Source organism: Microtus oregoni, unplaced genomic scaffold (assembly GCF_018167655.1).
Source record: "Microtus oregoni isolate MIOR12 unplaced genomic scaffold, Mior012 000007F_ref0000211, whole genome shotgun sequence".
Lineage (NCBI taxonomy): Eukaryota > Metazoa > Chordata > Mammalia > Rodentia > Cricetidae > Microtus > Microtus oregoni.
Window position 1 is genome coordinate 19,631,081 of NW_024543066.1, and position 18,529 is coordinate 19,649,609.

Below are 18,529 nucleotides of genomic sequence, written 5' to 3' on the forward strand. Positions count from 1 at the left end.
TAGACCCTATTCTAAACACTACCAAAACTTCCCCCAGTGGGGCAAAAAAAAAAAAAAAGAAAAACCAAAACCTGAAGGCTGTTCTCCAACTTTATTTGAGATTCAGTAGGTTAGTTCTCATCCACATTGACTGTCTGTAGATCTGAAATGCAGAAGAGACAGCCAATCAGCACCCATACTCCTCCCGTCTTTTAGACCTGCACAACACTACAGTTGTATGAACTCCCATTATTTCCCCCATGTTAAGACAGTCTTAAAGGTCTGATAATTTTGCCCACCACTCATCTCACTGAAAATAGGCACCAACATTTGATGAACAAATTTAGGGTTGAAAGGTGCTAATAATTTCCTCCTATAATTTCAACAGCTTTGAGAACAGCATGAAACTTACTTTTGAATGTGGTAACAGGCACGTAAGTTACCAATGTGTAGAGTTTGTTTGGTGAGTCCTCATCCTCATTACGTTTTCTGGACAAACGTACCCGGATACGATATGGAACATTCCTAATAAAACATAAATGTGCTGCTAAGGTCAATGCTTCCTTTCAGAAAGACATATATACACAGTCCAGTCCCAGGAGATCTGGCCTCTAGGCAGCAGGCAAAAATGCCTATACATTTTTTAAGGTTAAACCCAGAATTCCCACTTCTGTATAGTCTACTTGGGAGTATGGAAAATTTTTATGCAAAACTGATAGCAACACAACCACAGCAGCAGTGGTGGTCTCTTCCTGCTTTTTAATGCTCTGAAAAACTTATCTGACCATGCAGCCACCATGACAACCGATTGTTCTTAGGCTGTCATCAACAGAAATACTCATTAATACAAAACAAAAGGCACAATCCTCTCCCCTTTCAGAAGCAGAATAGCTGATTCATCTCCTTTCCTCATCATCTCAGGACATGCTAGGTTTTCTTGGGCCCCAGACTCCTACAAACAAGGCTTCTCCATGCCCATGTGACACCACCCCTTACCTCAAGGCAGACACTATAGTTTCTTTTTTTTAAAGGTTTATTTATTATGTGTGCAGCATTCCTTCCACGTGTGCCCGCAGGCCAGAAGGGGGCACCGGGTCTCATAGATGGCTGTGAGCCACCATGTGGTTGCTGGGAATTGAACTCAGGACCTCTGGAAGAGCAGTTAGTGCTCTTTAACCACTGAGCCATTTCTCCAGCCCGACACTATAGTTTCTTGTTGCACAATTTTCTATATAGAGGGTCCCAAGATTACTTTCTGCAGCAGTACCCCCTTCCATCTTTGTATGTACTCCCCTTTAAAGGGGACTTCCCAAACTTGGCATTCAGGTTGGGTAAAACTGAGAACCCTTTCATGTTATAGGACATGGTACAAATCAACCTTTCTGGGCAAGATTTCTTCCTCAAGCTTAGAAAACACTGCTTTTTCCGAGCCTCTCATGCTCCGGATGGAGCTCTTCAAAGTCCCAATCTCTCCCAGATCTCACCAAGCTCTAACACTGCTCTCTCCCTTACAGTAAAGGACACTAGCTTAGAGTCTCGGTCCCAGTATCTATATTCCACATCCGGTAACGGAACTACCAAATCTGTCACAAAAGACTATGCAGAAGGAATAGCTGGTGCATTGTTAACAAATAACTTTGGTACCTTATTCCTTTGGCCCAGACGGCTTTATTGAGCCTGGTATCAATCCGCACATCTGGAGTCCCCATCTCCTTCATGGCAAATTTCCGGATTTCTTTAAGTGCCCTAGGAGCACGCTTCTTAAAGCCCCTGAGGTTCAAAACACAAGAATATAAAATCAAATCACAAAGAATATATAAACGGCATGCTCTCATAAAACAATCAAAACTAGTCAGAAACATACTCTAAAAACCAGCATCAGTACTTTGAACAAGAGGATGAAATAAATACGAAGTATTCTACAATTCTGGCACAAGATGCCATGCTTTCCCAACTTAGCATCCAGAAACCACTCCTACAAACACACAGCAGTCCTGAAGTGCCAGGGACTGCAGAGATGGCCCAGGGCTTGAGAACACTTGCTCTTTCAGAGGACTCAGGTTTGCTTCCCAGCATCCATGCGATGCACATACAAATATGCAGGCAAACCATGTACAGAGGACAAGAACACTCTGAAACCAAGGCAGCCATTTACCTATATTTTAGGCTTTCAGCCAAATGAGCACAAAACCCTAAAACTAGTTGGATGTGGTGTTGTGTTCCTTTAATCCTAGCATCTGGGAGGCAAAGGCAGGTGGATCTTTTTGTGTTCAGGGCCAGCCTGGTGACATAGCTAGTTTCAGGACAACCAGAGCTACACAATACAGATTAAGACCCAACGAAACAACAAAACCTACAAACTTTTCTAGGGCATGGAGGTGGTGCTTCCATTAACCACAACACTGGAAGCTGGGCAGGAAGACCTCAACTCCAAAATTCACAACCAACCTTTTACAAAAGCCCAGTTGTGCTCAGCATCTGTCTGTCTAGGTCACTCCAAGACAGACAACGTGGAACCACCTTCTCCACTCAGTATCAGCCCACGTGCAGTGTCCAAACAAACCCACTTTACTAATCTGGAAAAAACGTGGTTAGGAATAACAAGGGCTGGTCTATTGGACCCACTTCGCGCAAGCGACCCATCAGGTGGTATCAATAAGTACCAAACAGGACACACCAGGAAAGAGATGGAGCAGTGAGCGATTCCAGTATTGTGGTCAGGGAATGTAAACAAGATGCCGCTGTCACTACTTAATGGCAGTCAGCTGAATTACCAATGAACTAGACAAAGTAAAAGACAGCTGGGAGCAAGTTTGGTTTGGAAAACAGGGACCAAGATATGACCCAAGGATGAAGGAGATCCTTGCACAGGCCTTTCCAACAGCACAAATCCCCGAAAATCATGCCCGCCCACACCCTATACCTCTTTTAGGACTTCTAAAGAGCACCTCTTTCTCCGAGAATCACCCAACACATGGGGCAATTAAAAGCAAACAATCTTCAACTCAAACTACTTTTCACCTACTCCCCCCCCCCCCCCCCCCGTTGGTGACTCTGGGAGGGCAGGGTCTTTATCTGCAATGTCTGACAGTGCTCAATGTGCACCAACCAGAGGCTGGAATGTGGCTGGTCGCAAGTGGCACTTACACGCAGCAGAGACCTCACATGGGACAACACAGAAACGCCGACACAATTTCGACACGGCAGAACCTGTCACTAGAGACTGAACAGCCAAGTCCAAGAAATCCTGCTCTACACGCTGGCCTCGGAATGTATGTAAATATAACTGACGATAAATTCACAAGCGCTTCTCCTCAGCATTTCCAGTACTACAACTGGACCCGCATTAGTACGAATTTCCATCAGTCAGAGGACGAAGAAAATCTATTGGGGCTCAGCAATTCACAACTGCCTAGTTCCTGCAGCACAGAAGTTAGCCAAGGTTCCCCTTCACGAGCTTCTCTGAGCCGTCCAGATGACCAAAACTCTGGGTTTCGCACCACCAAGCGTTCCAAGTTCCACTGTTCTGAAAGTCCCAACATGACCTCCCGTTCCCAGTTCCTAACCGGAACCGTACACTCCAGAACCTGCACACCTTTAAAGGACACGCGATAGGATCGAAAAAAACAAAACAAACCCCGCGTGCTCTCTAGGGCAAGGATCGAGTGACGGCCAGAAGCCGGAAGGGGCTCGCGGGCCACGCCGGCCGCAGGTACTCACACGCCATGGATGCGCTTGTGAATGTTGATGGTGTATTCTCGGGTCACCACCTCGTTGATGGCAGAACGGCCCTTCTTCTTCTCGCCACCCTTCTTTGCGGGAGCCATCTAAAAAATGCAGGCGACAGGGGGGCTCTAAGCAGAGAGCGGGAAAAGGCCGGGCTGATTCCCCCGCTCAGAGTCCGGCCGACCCCGGAACCCCTGCTCCTCGGAGCCCCGCCGCTGTCCCCCCAGCGACCCCATTGCCTTGCGTCCGCGCGCGCCCTACCGCCCCGGATCGCCGAGCCTCCGGTCAGCGCGGAACAAATCCCCCAAGCCGGCCCGCCCCGCGCCCGGAGAGGATGGCGCTGGATTTCAGAGCCAGGACCCCGCCGCCATACTCACTCTGCCGGGCCCAAGCTGGAAAGGACGGGCGCGAGGGATTGTGGGAAGGAAAGCCGCTTCGCGAGTATAACTTCCGGGTCGGGAGGCGGTGGGTGGGGTGGGGAGAGGAAGTGTGGCGAGGGAAGGTCGAAGGCTGGGACGCGACGTATAGGTAGCGCGTCGGAGGCGGAGCGAGCGGCATGGGGCGGGCCCCGGGGCCGGGCTCCGGGGGCGGGGCCGGGGCGGGGTCGAGGCTCCAGTCTTCTGACGGCTGTGAGCAGGGTCCGTGTCTGCTGTTTGAAGGTGGTGGTTGGGAATTAAATCCGCACCCTCAGACTGCAGGGCCAGGAAAGAAGACGCTCTTCCGTTTTTCGGATTCAGTCATTCATTCGATCCTACACGTATTGAATCTATAATGTGATGTGCTTGGTAGACGGTCCCAGGTCCCTGAGACCATAACCAAAGCACTCATTTCTCCAAGTCGAAAAGGTCCACGTGAATGTTAGCCTTTTTGGTGGGAAAATCCCGAATCCAAACAAGTCCGAACAGCCTATTCATTGGGGGATTTCAGCAACGGCAAGTTTCAGGATCTCACAGATAAAAGACAGGCAGGCAGAGACTCCACGGTCTTACCGGAATTTGGCTAAGGGATGCTGTATATATGAATTCCCCAAGGGCAGGACTTGGTATAGACAGGCACACTCTCTCTCTCGGACCTCAGAAGAAAACAAGTCCTCAGTGTGGAGGTGCAAAACTTTGTAGGTAGCCTCGGGAGGTCACGAGTTCAAGGTCATCCTTGACTACTGGGTGAGTTTGAGGCCTGCCTGAGGGGTTGGGTGTGGAAGAGTGTTGACTGGGGGCTAAACACACCTCACAGTTCTGAAGACTTCTTCATGGGGCTAGGAGGAAAGACCAGGACAGGCTCTGTTCCAGTTCTTCCTGGGGTGCAAACCACTAACGGGCTCGATGGGAATGCGGGTTGGCACAGTAATTCTGGGGTGAGCTCCAGGGAATTCCAAAGCAATCTCCTAAACAGAACCACTCAAAACATTTTAAAGAGGAAATCAGGAGTGATGCACTCAGGAGGCAAAGCAGAAGGATTGCAGATTAAGCCTGAGGCTACTCTAGGCTACTAGAGGCCAACCTTGGCTATCCAACAAGATTTGACCAAAAGTTAGGGGGAGAAGGAGGAAGGGAGGAAGAGGGAGAAAGAGGAGGGAAGAGTAGACAGAGGGAAAGAGAAGGGGAAAAAGGGGTGTGTGTGTGAAGCAAATATGAAAATATGTATCTGGGGATGTAGCTCAGTGATAGAACATTCACTGACATTCGCAAGCTCTGGATTTGATAGGCACTCACCCTCCTCCATTACAAAAAAGGAAAGCAGCCTGGTGATGAAAACAGTTCCAAAAGGAAGGAGCCTGGTGAGGAGGATGTTGCTATGATACAGCAGAGATGGAGCCTTGAGCATGTCAGCAGATAGTGGACCAGAAAGGAAAGTCACAGACAGCATTCAAAATGAAAATCAGTAGTTCAAGAGTAACTTTATGTGAGATGCCAGGTTAGGAGAAAGACAATATCAGGTAAGAATCGCATCAGAAAGGTAAAATATCACACAATGTATGATCTATTAGCTAGGCAAAACTGATGTGATTCTGTGACTTTTGTGAGTCTCTTATAAGCAGAGACGTGCCATTCACTGTCTTCATTGTTGTGCAAACTTTGCAGTGTGTACACAGTTCTGTGCTTTAGCCTATCACAAACCTAAGCCATACGGTAAGTCTCTTCAGCCAGGCTGTCCTTCAGTAACGCTGTCCTTGAGCATTGCATGACCCTGTATACTTTCAGCTCTCTCGCCACAGAATGAGCCAATGGCGGGAACTGAAGCAGCGCTATTGCCCAACATCACTTTCCAGTTTCACTTTAAGCACCAGATTTTAATATTGGACTTTTTTTTTTTTAAAGTAAAAGAAAATCAGGAAGGAAGTTGATCCCATACTTTGGGGCAGAGGGAAAAATAGGTAAATAGATCATGCCTCTGATGTTCAAGAGAGAACTCTGGAGGCTGGTTTTGGATGGACTTTACTAATGAGACGAAAGAGGAGCTAGCTCTCTCTTGTTAGGGTGATGATCTGAGCATTGAAATAATAATAGTCAACTAGAAACTGAGTTTATAAAAGGCTGTAAGTTCATGACTTTGTACTAAAAAATATGAGTAATTTATGGAGTCAATAAACCAGACATGCCCATCCCGGATTAAGCTAAAATTCAAAAAGAAAATTTCCCCTCCTACCCTATTTCTAATGAGTATTTCTACAGGAAAAACAAAGCTTTTTATCTTCATAATATGAATTTCATCTGACAACTAACAAAATTTCTCTAGATGACTCATATTAGATATTTTTTTCAGGATACTAAAGACTGACTTTGAGATCTTCAGGATACAACATGAACAGAAATTAAAGTAATTTTGTGCCACTAAATTTTTACCAGGACATTTTGGCAAGTGTGCAAAAGTCTTGGCTAACAACTGCTTAATAAGCAGGGCCATAGTGGCACATGACTTTAATCTCAGCACTCAGGAGGCAGAGGCAGGCATAGATCTCTGAGTTCGAGGCCAGTCTGGTCTATAGAGTAACTTCCAGGCCAGCCAGGATTACACAGAGAAACTCTGTCTTGAAAACACCAACAAGAAAAAGAAAAAAAAAGCTACTTAATGGTTAGTTGACATAGCTGGGTATGGTTGTATACACATTTAATCACAGAGGCAGAGGCCAGTGGCTAGAGTTCAATGCTAGCCTGATCTATATAGGGAGTTCCAGGCCAGCCAGAGCTACAAAGTGAGACCTCATCTAAAAACAACAATAGCAACTTACCGTGTTGTTTGGACAAAGCAATATTTAGACAGAATATGCTACAATTTTAGTTAGTTTGTAAAATCTTAAACCAAGTGTTTCAAGTTCACACTCAATCTTGACTCTTGAACCAAGAGACTTTGATACTGTTCCAGACAGTTCAGGTCATGTTTTTTTCTGGAACAAAGATGTGGTTGCAAAATAGCCATTTAATGAGCAAAGTAATGAATGAAGAGCTCAGTGATTACAATTCCCAGGATGCCTGCATTTGATGGAAAATTACACAATAAGAGTTTTTTGAGTTTATCCAAATTCTTAACATGTGTAAAATTCAGGCATAGCTAAATTAAATTAGGAGCGTAACACACTCCACCCTCTTTAATGGCTTCCAGCTAGACAATCCTAGGATAATGAATACACTGTGCCCATTAACAATCTTGTTCCACTTAGGGGTCTAACCACCAATTAAAGTATGGCTACAATTGAACTATAATTTTTTTCTAGAAAAACCAGATCTCTAAACCTTAGACAATGTTAAGTTTTGTTTTTTAAAAAAATAGGTCATTGAATTTCATTCAGATTTCATGTTTTAAAAACAAGGTTCACTTCAAGTTCTTTGAAAAAGTAAATGTTCCTCTTCATATATGCAAAATATTTTTTTTGTTGTTGTTTTTTACTACCTACCCAATCTCTGCCCTCAGGCATAGAGCAATCATGGACACACGTATGTAGCAACTTCATGGTATCCAAAACTTGATCCTAGCTAGAGAATCAAAAAGGAGTCGTCATCATTTTACAGAAGAGGGTGAAAGTGCAGACCTATCTTGATAGAGCATTGGAAGGAACATAGATAGCTCCTTGCAGTCAGGATGTTTGGAAAGGGAGTGGCCATCTTGGTGATTCCCAAATACTGAGTGTTCCTAAGGCCCTTGGAGTTTTCAAAGGCAGCTTAGCAACCTGGGACTCCTATCTGCATGGAGCTGCGTGTACATCCTTCTCCAGATGAAGTGGCCAGTCAATCCTAGCAACCCCTGGGGACTCCACCTTTGTGGTCACACATTTTGGAACATGTCCTAGAAGTGCAGGCAGTAAGCCAACTCCGCCTGGGCTGAACTTCAGTGCTCAGGCAGTCAGGCAACCACTGAGTGAGCTCTCAGGGGAAATCATTTACCATTCTATGCCTATGCATGATTGGGCACGCGTATGATTAAAAAATTCAATGCATCATGAGAAAGAACATGTTGGGTGAACAAGGGTTACATAACCCAAACCATCAACGGAAACACAGAATCACCTACTTCTCATCCCTGCGAGCTAACTCCTCCCTCCCATCCTCCTGAGCCTACAAAAAGAAGCCTCACAAAGTAACCCCTAGCAATCTTGCTTGGCCCCCACTGCTCTGTCTATGCAGTGTATCTAGTCTGTGTATTTCTTCTGCTCCCGAATAAGACCCTGGCTAATTCGCTATTTGTGTGTGCTTCATTTTTTTTTATTTTATTTTTTTATTTTTGAACAAGACAAGACCCTGGAACCACTCAGTGGAGACCACCAGTACCACCAGTGTATCCTCATGTTAGTATGCTGGACCTCATGAATGAGGTGGCTGTAACTGAGCAAGACCTCAGCCATGCTGTTTGCCTTCTCAATGTGTGTCTGTGTACACATCTCACACATACCAGGGCACACCTTCCTTGCTGACATCACTGGGCTAAATGTTGGCAGTGAGAGTCCATCAGATCCAGCCTGATTGTGTAGAATCGCGAGCAATGAATGAGTGCTTTGGTGGGGAACGTCGCCATCATTTCCACAGGTTTCCAGTGTTCACAAGACTGAGGTGCTCCCAGGAGAAATTGTTACCATTTCTACAGTGAAACATTGCTTTCCCTGTCACAGCTTTGAACCTTAGGATACTGGAAGACGGATGCAGCCCAAGAAGCTCCATCCCCGTACCACTTATTGTATTGTGTGTTCCATCATACTGGGGGTTGGGTCTTGAATGGCCCCCCAAAGACCCATGTATTGAAACCCTGGACCTCAGCTACTGGGTGTGGCACAACCTTTAGCAGGTGGGGCCTAGTGGAATAAAGTTTGCTCATTAGGGTTATGGGGGTATATCTTTTAGTGGGACCCTGACTCCTTTCTCTTTCTTTGCTTCCTTGAGATGAGCAGGTCTGCTCTGCCATGAACTCATTCCATAATATTAGCCCAAAGCACCAGGGCCAAGGGACCATGGACTGAAATCTCTGAGCCCATGAATCCATGTCTGTAAAGCTCATCTCCTCACTTATTTCATTATAGTAACAGAAAACTCAACGAAAACAGGGTTTCTCTGTGTAGCCCTGGTTGTCCTTGCTTTGTAGACCAGTATGGGCTTTTGAACTCAGAGATTTACCTGCCTCTGCCTCCCGAGTGCTGAGATTAAAGGTGTGCACCACTATCCTGAAATTAAAAAAAAAATGTGTGTGTGTGTGTGTGTGTATGTGTGTGTGTGGACATACAACAAGGGACAAAGGAAATTGTACAAACTTGTTAATTTATTACAAAATCTTCACTCACAGAAAAACACAAGGAAACCTTTATACTTTTATATTTGGGAATGGAACTGGTGTCTCAGATACAAAATAATTTACACATAATCCGTACAATTTTATTCTTTTATAGAAATAGGTCATTATTACAACAGCTGTACAATTCACTACACTTCCTCTTAAAATTACATAAAATCTTCTCTTTAGAAACATCTCAACATAACAAAACATACAAAAAAAAAAGCAAAGTGCATTTTGAAAAGGAAAATCCAATCTTCAGAATCGTCAGGGGAGGTCTGTGGAAAGATGCAGCGGCCTCACCAGGATGGCCGTCACGTGACTGGTTTCCCCGGGAGACTGCAGCCTGCCGGGTTGCCCTGCTGGCGGACTCTCTTCCCTCATGGTCTAAGAGGTCTCTAGGGGATTCTGGAATAGCTGTGAGGTTGTGCTTTGCTCTGAGTCCACCCTTATGGTTACTATCGGTGAAGTCAACAGGAATAGTCCAATGTTCTGTTTAGGGTGGAAAATGGTTACCAGTGGGGTGTGGCGGTGAAGAGCCTCGGTCTACACGGTTTGGGCCAGGGGTGTGGCTCTGCAACTTCCTTAATAACAGGCTTATCTGATTGGTGGGCTGTTTTTTGTGTACTCCCAGTGAAGCCATGAGATCTTATTATTTAAATAAATTTAAAAAAAAAGCCAGAAAGTGCCTATTTCTCCTGTGCGCAGCTGTGCAAATTAAAACAAAAACAACCTTTTAAAAATAATGAAAAGAATCTCTTTATTCTCTCTCTCTCCAAAGACCTCTAACATAGTCCTTGACAATAAAGGAAAGACCATCAAGAGAGTGAAGGCCAGCTAGGGCTTGGGACCTGTGTCAGTCGGTAGAGTACCTGGCGCGCTCTCTCCTGGAGGCAGCGAGAGGTACCACCTCTGCAAATAGAGCAGGAACCCCCTTACGGGGGCACTTGGTTCCTGTCTAGTATGGCTGTAGCGGATGCCCGAGGACCTCGGGGCAAGGGAATCATGGCCAGTATTCCTGTTCTTTCCCCCATTCTGTCAGTGCCACACTCTAGACACATTACCATGGGGAGTTCTGAAATGTATACAGGGTGTGCCAAAGCCACGTAAACCTTTCTTTCCGTTTCCCACGGCTATTCCCCTCCTCCCTTCCATTGGTAAAGCTGGTTGCATCTGGACTCCAGTGTCAGGGCACTATCGGGGTGGCTGCTGGAGACCTGAGGACTCTGACAGGCGACTGACCCTGCGGGAAGGGCGTGGGGGCTGAGGCTGTGTGGGCTGGGTTGCCGCGGCATAGCCCAGGGTCCCCGGCTGCTGGGAGAAGGTGGAGAGAAGGAGCGAGTCCGGCTGCTCACTGTGCAAAGATGTTGGTGCCTGTAGCAGGAAAAAGGAGAAAAGGGGTTGCGTGGCTGGCCAGTTCCTTCATTCTTCAAGCCACTTCAGTACCCCCTGGGTTTGCTGCAGATGCTATCAGATTCTGGGACTCCCCTCAGACGGCTAGGCATGTGTACCTGCCTGTGTCCTTGCTGGAGTGCATGATGGGGAAAAGCCAAGCTCTTTGACAGTACACTTTTGTATCGATTCTGGGTGGGGAGGAGAAGAGGGGTTCCTTCTGGGTCAATGGGCTTGGGGCTGAGGCTGCAGGTAAGGTTTCCGAACCAGAGGTACATGCTATCTGTATACATCCTCTGTGTGTGGATGGTGGAGTCTGAAGCCCACATAGGTTGTGGGAAGGGAAGAATCTGCGTAGACAAATGTATGCCCCTTAAGTCGGTTCCTGGTCCTGTGACTACTTCAAATACTGCCATTTCCAAGAACCTGGAAGGAAACTTCATGATTGGAAATGCAAAAGCTTCAGCCGGTCAGTCCGACTTTGAAAGTTCCGCTCTCACTTTCCGCTCTTGCCTACAAATAAACGTCCCCCTCCAATAATCAGCGCCTCAGCACCACCTCTGAGGCCTCCCAGCATGCCTCTCCCTGACCTAAGGCTGGGCTGTCTGTGATCTTGCTGGTCGGGTTTTGCCAGAAATGCCTCTGAGCGTTCGACGGCTTCTCCACCGGGTGCTCTCTCTCTTTGTGCAATCAGAGTGTTCTGTGCGAGCCCACCTCCCCGCATGCGCTCTGAGATCCCCAGGTCACGGGGATGGGATAGCTGAAGAGCTCTTTGCCTCTCTGTTTTGTCTCTAGAATGCAGCAGGTATTTAACTCCTGCTGCTGAAGATGCGTTAAGACCTTTCCTGTTCTCACATCCACCCCCTTTTCTCTCTTCTTCATTGTTTCACACGCCAGATTACGTCCTTGTCCTGAGAGCTGACAAGATCCATAAAGTCGAAGTCGGAGTTGACACCCACCTTTCACTGTGGGTCCAGCCAGAGGAATTTGAAAATTAGACCACAGCTGTTTTAACAGCTTTGGAACCAAGCGACATACCAGGTCTTTAAGGATGCGGTCGCCACCTCTGCCTCACCATTCTTAAGAGGTCTCAGCCACTGCATGCTGTCTTTTGGCCTCAAAGATGCCAAGCAGAGCAAGTAGGTGGTCCTTATCAGGGGAAGTCCACAAGGTAGGGTGAAGGATGAGCTAGAAGGGTGCCCTCGACACGTGTGAGGGGAGGATGTAGACCTATGAGAGCTTCAGGAGGGACAGTGCTCCTATCTGAAACCCCAGGCCAGTCCACCCTTCCTCCTCTGGTGTGCGTGATGCTTGCTTGATAGTACTTTCTGCTTTCTGAATAGTGTATTTGTGAAATGTACCCCCAGTTTTCACAGCAAATCTTTATCCCACACGTTAACATATTTACCTAAAGTAGTAATTGTGTTTTTAAATAAACGTGGTTTAATTTTATACTTCAATACACTAAAACGTACGGCAAAACCAGTCATTAATTTTTGACTTTTTTTGTAAAAATATGAGCATATCAAGATGCAAAACTGTTAAAAAAATTATCTTTAAATAGATATTTTCGGCATACCATCGAACGAAGTGTACTGTTTACCTATTCTTAATTTCTATATTGTACATTAAGCATTAAAATTAACCACATATGAACTTCTCTGAGGTTGATCTCTCTACTAGGGAAGAAAAAAACCCTGCAGAAGTCAAATGTGGAACTCATCCTCTGCTCATTAAAGCCTCTCGGGTCTCCCTTGGACCCCGCTGCTCACCTACCTGCAGGTAGTGCGGTGGTTGCTGCTGCGCCTGTGCTGGCTGAAGCGGTGATGGCTGGGACGTGGGGAAGCTGGGATGGAGTACCGCCTGCCCCATCAGCAGGACAGGGGTGGAGGCACTGCTGCTGGCAGGGTGTGAGTCTGGACTTGGAAACATGACCTGGCTCTGTGAGTACCTGTTTCATGCAGGACAGATAGAATAAATCCTCTGAGAAAGAGAAGACACTTGACACGATACTAGAAACACCAACTAGAGGGGCTGGAGAGATGGCTCAGTGGTCAAGAGCATGGGTTGCTCTTCCAGAGGACCTGGGTTTGGTTCTCAGCACTCACGTGGTGGTTCGTAATCACCTGTTACTCCAATTTGGGGTATCTGAACCCTCTTTTACCTTCTACAGGTACTACATGCATATGGTGCACAGATAGACATGCAGGCAAAACACCCATATAATAAAATAGATCTTTAAAAATCCCTTAATGACAATGATAGAAAAAAATGGGTCAAGTAGACTTCATTAGAAAATGTGTACATCAAAGGGAACTATCCATGGACAGAAAAGTAACTCAGGGTATGGGAGAAAAATCTCTCTCCATCATACATCTGATAAGGGATTGATATTCAGAATATATAAAAAATGCCCACAGCTATACCAACAACATCCTAATAATACCCAAGGAGCCCAAACAAAGTAATGGACAAATGGCTTGGACGGTCCTTTCCATCCAATGAAAGGATACAAAGGCCAATAAGCAAAAGATACACATAGTAACTAGTCAATAGGAGGATGCCAATCAAAACTGAAATGAGCTATCCATTTATCCACTCACGCCATTATGATGAAGATATACATACATATACATGTATAAATTTTGATATATACTATGAGTAACCTTGAAGACATTATATCTATGTGTATGTACATGTACCAGAAAAAAAACCCTTGTTATTAAAAATGTGGAAAAACTAAACATTCTGTATAATGTTGGTGAGAGCGTAAAATGGTACAACCATTCTGGAAATCATTATAGAGACGCCTCAGAAATCAAAACATGGCATTTCTGGGTAAGATGGCATATTAAAAGCTGCCTCCATGTTACTTGGTGAGGGAGAAGAGTCAGAACAAGAAAATGTAGTCTGCTCCAAGGAGAGAAAGAACTTTGGGAGCTGGAAAGCGTGGGGAAAGAGACAGAGGATGGGTGATGCACCGAGAACTACGCGGCCGAGTTGAAACAGCTCCAGTCGTGTGGCTCTGAGGTAGACCAGAAGCCTCATTTAAAAGCTGATAATGTAGACAGCCATGAAATCCTACCTGCAGCACAAACCCACAGCTCTCACAAGCCCAGGTCCAGCTTCAGGTTTTAGCGAGTCTGATTCCTTCAAAGGACAATTCAGCAGTGGGGAGGAATTCCATCCTGTCATTCTGTATGTCTCAGAGAGAGCAGTGGCCAGGTCCCATTTCAGAGGGAACTAACTTACTGCTTAAAACTGAGGTAATCCTGGAGGCTTCCCCAAATGGGGCAATTCATAAACCAGGGAGCCTGACTTAATCTCCTGCAATCCCAGGGCCAGAGAGATGATCTGGGAGGCAGTTACAGAGAACAAGAGAGGCTAGATGCTGACAAGCTGGAAGGGGCAGGTGGCCAGAGACTCGGCTCAGGCAGTGAGAGCATCGGGTACAGCAACCCTGGACTCTAGGGCCAGAAGCACACCTTCTCTACTGAGAACAACCCTGGGATGAAGAGCAGAACCCAGAAGGACCAGTCTCTAGAGACACCTATCTGCTGCGTCTGAGGTTCTACTGGACTATTCGACATCTACTGCTACATCCTTCCGGCTGGATGACCAGTACACAAGGCTATTAGAAAGGACAGACTGGTCTTTCATGTGTACAGCCCTCAGGGCTGTGGCTGCTTCCCTCATTCTTAATGTACCCGGGAGATTCTTCCCCAATAGAACAGAAGCCCACCCAGAGAGGTACAGGATGGGAATCTTGGGAGGGTACAAAGTTAAGTGTGAACAGCAGAGAGCCCCCTCCCCACATTTTAAAGAGAAACCACTTAAGTGAGCCGGCCTCAGTGGACACTGGACACTTGTCTAATAGAGCTCAACAACACCATAAACCATGAAAAAGACAAGACCCCACAAATTCTAACACCTCTGCCTCCATGCATGCAATTGGTAGCTTCCAGTTTTTGAGGACCTAGAAAGGAGGTATTTCACAGGTGATCTTCCCCCATTCTCCTTCTCCCCTTCTTCCCCCTCGCCTCTTATTTCCTTTGTCTTTTGCCTTTTGATTTATCTTCTTTATTTTTATTACACTTTTAGTGATAGTTTTGCTTTATTACCATTAAAAAATCTTTTATGCTTTTAAATAAACAATTAACTCATTTTTGAGGAAAGATCTCACTATGTAGGTCTGACTGATCTGGAATCCACTGTATAGACCAGATGGCTACAAACTCACAGAGATCCACCTGCTCAGTCTTCTGAGTGCTGGGATGAAAGGTGTGTGCCACCACACCCAAGAATTTTTTTATTTATTATTTCCCTTCATACATTGACCTAACTCTGTCTCTGGCTGTTTTTCAAGACAAGGTTTCTCTGTGTAGGTTTGGAATCTGTCCTGGAACTCCCTCTATAGATCAGGCTGGTCTTAAACTCACAGAGATTCACCTGTCTCTCCCTCCTGAGTGCTGGGGTTAAAGGCATGTGTCACCAACTGACCAGTTTTTGTTTGTTTGTTTTTCGAGACAGGATTTCTCTGTAGCTTTGGAGCCTGTCCTGGAACTAGCTTTTGTAGACCAGGCTGGCCTCAAACTCACAGAGATCCGCCTGCCTCTGCCTCCTGAGTGCTGGGATTAAAGGCGTGCACCACCACTGCCCAGCCTGACCTTTTTTTTTTTTAAAAAAAAAAAACCAATATATTCCTTTGATTGTTGGGCTAAGTCTTTTCCTTCACCCTTTCTTCTCTTTCCTTTCTCCCCATTTCTGTGGTTTTCTCTGTCCTATACTTCTAGTATTTTCCCTTCATCATACTGTTGTTTTAAAGGCTCTTAGTTACCTCCTTCCATTCATTTACTTCTGTCTTAAAACTTTCTCACTGTTGAAAATTAATTTTTTCTTTATTTTAATACATTCCTTCACTTCTGGTTTATCTCCTGATTCAGCCCTCACTGCCCTCCATTTTCTCCTTGAACATCTTCTACCTCATTCATTTACTGTTTCCACACTTGCCTTAAGTCATTTTTAACTTCAGAAAACACTCGTAGTTTTGTAAATTTTTCTGTTTTATGATGTTTGGAGATATGTTAGTGATATTAACTGATTTTAAATATAGTCTTATATCTTCTATAATCTGTTGATGTTGCTATTACAGTAGTGTTTTCTCTCTAAGCAGTAAAAGGATTGAATCCTTAGAAGTAAACTTCCTGGGGCTAGAGAGTTGAGACAGTGGTTAAGAAAGCTTGCTGCTTTTTCTAGAGGACCCAAGTTCAGTTCCCAACACCCGCATCTGGGAGTTTAACTTTCTGAAACTCTGGCTACAGGACGTGACACCTCTTCTGGCCTCCATGGGTACCTGCTCACGCACATGTATACACACACACACACACACACACACACACGCACGCACACACGCACACACTAAACAATAAGTGTTTAAAAAAACTGTAGGGAGACTGGAGAGATGGGTCAGTGATTAAGAGCACTGCCTGCACTTCCACAGGACCTGGGCTCAATTCTCAATACCCACATGGTGCCTCACAACCATCTGCAACTCCAGTCCCAGGGGACCTGATTCCCCCTTCTGGCTTCCCCAGGCACCAGGCATAAATATGGTACATAGATATCCATGCAGGCAAAACACTCGTTCACATAAAGTTGAAAAAGAATAAACAGAGTTTTAAAAAGAGCAGGCTGCTGTGTGGTAGGAAGCCCTTTCAATAAAGCCAGAAGCGATGCCCAATCCTAAAGATGCAAGTTCACAGAGCAGCAGCGTGAGACAGCAGCAGACTCGTGCACGTGGCAACTCGTGCACGTGGCAGCAACTGCTCCATCCTTCCAGCGGGCTCATCACTGCTTAGGAAGTTTGGAAGATGTAAAGACACAGCCTCCTGAACTGAAAGCTCGGGAAATAAGTGAAATGCTAAATGAAGCGTTCAGAAGTTGCCCAGCAAAAAATGAAAAGAAATAAGTAAAAAAAAAAAAAAACCCAAAGAAAATACAAACAAACAGATGAATTCAATTTAGGATCTGGGGAGGAAAACCAGCCACACAGCAGAGTCAGTAAAGCAGACGATTAACTCAGCTGTGTGGGAAGAGCAACTTAACAGGGAAATTGAGATTTTGAAAAAAGCTAGAAATGTATAAATCAAAGGAGAAGTGTGGAGAGACGTGTAGCCAAGGTGCTGGACCAAGGGGAAGAAGCACAGTCAGGGGTGGAGGACACAGTTGGGAAAATACTGATTCAAACTTCAGTAAAAAAATAAAATAAAATAAAATAAAGCAGAACAAGTGTGGCCACGATGTCCAGAGCTCTGGGGAGTGATGATAAGACCGGGTCCATGAACCCAGGGCAGGAGACCGAGATAAAAATCACAGATATGGAGAATCTAGTTCATGGGATTAGAGTGGAAAAGTTCCCAAATATGGAGACCATGAGGGCCACCAGGAACCACAAATAGAAATGAGTAGAAAAGAATCTTTCTGCAAGATAATATAGTCAAGTTGTTAACATAAAAGGCAAAGAAGCCATATTAAAAGTTGAAAGGGAAAAGTGCCAACTTACATCATCAGAATATCTAACCTCCCATCAGGATCTTCAATGCCAGGAAAGCTTAGGACAATCTGTTTCAAGCCCTGAAACTAAATAACTTTCAACCAACATTCCTAAATTTAGTGAATCTATCGTTTTGCATTGATGGATAATTAAGGACATTTCAAGATAGCCACAAATAAAGGTAATTCATGACCATTGGACTGGTTTTGGATTCTGTTGTTGTGATAAAACACCCTGAACCAAAGCAACAAAGAGGAGAAAGGATGTATTTAGTTGACAATCTCAGGTTACAGTCGATCACACAAGGGAGGTCACAGTGGCTCGGAGCAGCTGGTCACATCCCACTCATAGTCAAGAGCACAAGGAACTAAATGCATGTGTGTTTAGTTGTGTGCTCTCTGTGTCTAACTGGACTTTTCCACCCTCACACAGTTCAGGATTCCCTTCTTAAGAAGACCCATAGTGGGCTGGGGTTTCTCACATCAATTAATTTAATTAAGACAGTCTTCTACAGACATGGCCACAAGCCAACCCAAAGTCGACAATTCCTCGTTGAGACAATTTCCTGAGGTTATTCTAGGTTGCATCAAGTCGATAATCAAAGACAACCATCAAAACTCCCGGCCACCACTAACTACAAAAGACACTAAAGGAACACTATGTACACGGGAGGAAGAAAGTCTTAATCACAACAGCAAATGAAAGAATAAATTTTATGAGAGAAGCAGATGAATAAAGAAATGTTAAGAACGCCATCATGTTCAACAAAGCAAATCAGCAAAACTTAATTCTAAAGGAAAGAATACGCAATTCAACCAAGCAGAAACAATCAGCAGAACTCCAGGAATTAGTAACCATCTCTCAAGCATAACCTTAAATGTAAATGACCTCAGCTCACCACACATAAAAAGATATGGATTTGCTGGCTGGGTTAAGAAAACAGCTTGCTGTTAAGATGCAGCTTGGTGTTGCTTACAAGCAATACATCTTTCTAGCCAACACATGCACAGATTGAGTGTAGAAGGATGGTAACGAATCTAGTGAGTGTGTAAAAGTGGGGAAGAAGCTGCTGTCGCTATTCTGATAGTGGATAGTCGTCCAACCAAAATTAGAAGAAATAAAAAG

The 18,529-nt window shown here is 45.1% G+C and overlaps 2 protein-coding genes across 4 annotated transcripts in view; both read right to left on the bottom strand.

Moving 5' to 3' along the window:
- Window positions 1-76: 76 nt before the first annotated feature.
- On the bottom strand, window positions 77-4,127 carry Rpl31 (ribosomal protein L31). 2 transcript variants are annotated; one of them, XM_041656616.1, is made up of 5 exons: window positions 4,083-4,127; window positions 3,700-3,806; window positions 1,624-1,749; window positions 392-504; window positions 77-142 (listed from the first exon to the last, which is right to left on the bottom strand). In XM_041656616.1, exons 2-5 carry the CDS (start codon window positions 3,804-3,806, stop codon window positions 111-113), a joined length of 378 nt encoding a protein of 125 aa, XP_041512550.1. In that variant the 5' UTR covers window positions 4,083-4,127; the 3' UTR covers window positions 77-110. The 2 variants fall into 2 exon arrangements, with proteins under 2 accessions (XP_041512550.1, XP_041512552.1); XM_041656618.1 differs by lacking the exon at window positions 4,083-4,127 and adding an exon at window positions 3,967-4,079.
- A 5,306-nt stretch (window positions 4,128-9,433) lies between these two features.
- Npas2 (neuronal PAS domain protein 2) overlaps window positions 9,434-18,529 on the bottom strand; it is a 179,764-nt gene continuing 170,668 nt past the window's right edge. For both annotated transcript variants that reach the window (XM_041655918.1, XM_041655917.1), the window contains exons 20-21: window positions 12,628-12,802; window positions 9,434-10,833 (exon numbers count right to left, since the gene is read on the bottom strand). In XM_041655918.1, coding sequence (XP_041511852.1) covers window positions 10,654-10,833; window positions 12,628-12,802 — 355 coding nt within the window. In that variant the 3' untranslated portion in view covers window positions 9,434-10,653. The remainder of the gene's footprint in view (window positions 10,834-12,627; window positions 12,803-18,529) is intronic.